We start from the raw sequence: 1,544 nt of genomic DNA, 5'->3' as shown, positions 1-1,544 counted from the left end.
CTACTTAACATCAAATTTGTGTGATTACAGGTTGGGACAGTGACCTCGCATCAATTTTGCTGCTGTTACACCTGATTCCCCCCTCTGCCCAAGGCCGCAAGAGACCAGGAAAGGTGTCTGCTTCCCAAGCAGAGAAGCATCTGTTAGTCTTCAAGAAGGTTTGTTTTTTTTTGTTTTTTATTTATCTATTTTATTCAACGACGTTTCATTGAGGGAGCCTTGGTTTTACTCATGATCACATACAGTTAAACGCTATACATAAACAAAAAAACGTGTTAATTTATTATTTATTTGTGTAATATTGCCACCATGTAATTGTAATACTCTGTTTTGTGTTTTTGTTTTGTCAGTCAGGAACCAGTATCCAAGAACATCTGGATTCTATCACAACAAGCACACAGCCCTACCTCCTGGCTATAGGACGAAGTAGGAAATCAGCCCACCAATTTTTCATCATACTTGACAAAAGTGCCATCGCTTGCAGGTCGGCCTCCTCAATTGGTGCCTTTGACGAACTGTTTAAAGCGCATTATGTTTTTGCAACAACATACCACCCGATGCTGTACAACATGTTCACGTTCATCCAGACCACTGTGTACAACATAGATGTAGGAAAAGTCAAGGAGAGTCCTCGTGTAGCTGAAGTTCGGGCTCGGTTGCTTCATTAGTACACGAATGGATCTGTTCAGTCATGAAGTGTTTTGTCTGTCAGTCTGAATTACCTTCTGCGAATACTCTTGATAGGCATTTACGAGTAGTTCATGGTTACTTGGATGGAAAAAATCTTCGTCTTAAATGTTCTCAGACTGGATGTGGCCGTGTGCTTGGAACATTTTCTGGGTTTAGAAAACATTTAAATGCCAAGCACACTGACAATACTAATCAACAAGTTAACGTCAGTTCAAGCAGAGCAGACCTTGGTGATGCAGGAGAGCTGGTGACAACTAATGTAGAGTCGGCCACAACATCTACCGGTACTCTGCTGACCAAGTCAAATATCAGCACTACAGATATGTGTACTACTGCTATTGCACAAGTAAAAGCAGCTGGATTAAGTCAGTCTAATGTTGCGAGGTTTGTGTCAGCCATGGAAGAAGTCATTTTTGAAATCCACAGCCAGGCTAAGGATTTAGCTTTACAGTGCTTGTCTCCACAGGATGAAGAACAAAGAAAAAAAATTGAACAGTCCTTCCAAGTATTAGAAAATCCATTCACACCTTTAAATTCAGAAGCAAAACTAAACAAACATTTACGAGAAAAATGGGGACTTTCTGAGCCTGTACAAAAAGTGCTTGGCACAAGATTTGACAGCAGGAGAAACAAAACTACTGGGACATATGATCAAGTCATTGTAACTGATACATTTGCATATATTCCCATTTTGGAAACACTGAAGAGTATTTTACAAGAAGGTGATACTGCAGAAATGTTCAAGCCCAGGTATATTCCCAGGGAAGGTGTGTATGCAGACTTGAGAGATGCCACTTATTTTAAAGAAAGTCCCCTATTCTCAATAGAAAACGATGCCTTGCAGATTCAGCTTT

The 1,544-nt window shown here is 40.2% G+C and overlaps 1 protein-coding gene across 1 annotated transcript in view; it reads left to right on the top strand.

Moving 5' to 3' along the window:
* The window catches only part of LOC107092078, an 8,360-nt gene extending 6,824 nt beyond the window's left edge, over window positions 1–1,536 (top strand). Inside the window, exons 10-11 of the mRNA XM_015386364.1 lie at window positions 31–158; window positions 351–1,536. Of these exons, the coding sequence (XP_015241850.1) occupies window positions 31–158; window positions 351–668 (446 nt within the window). The 3' untranslated portion in view covers window positions 669–1,536. The remainder of the gene's footprint in view (window positions 1–30; window positions 159–350) is intronic.
* Window positions 1,537–1,544: the final 8 nt, after the last annotated feature.

Source organism: Cyprinodon variegatus, unplaced genomic scaffold (assembly GCF_000732505.1).
Source record: "Cyprinodon variegatus isolate N-32 unplaced genomic scaffold, C_variegatus-1.0 Scaffold366, whole genome shotgun sequence".
Classification (NCBI taxonomy): Eukaryota; Metazoa; Chordata; class Actinopteri; order Cyprinodontiformes; family Cyprinodontidae; genus Cyprinodon; species Cyprinodon variegatus.
The sequence above is the reverse complement of the archived record's forward strand: the minus strand, read 5'-3'. Positions and strand labels throughout refer to the sequence as shown.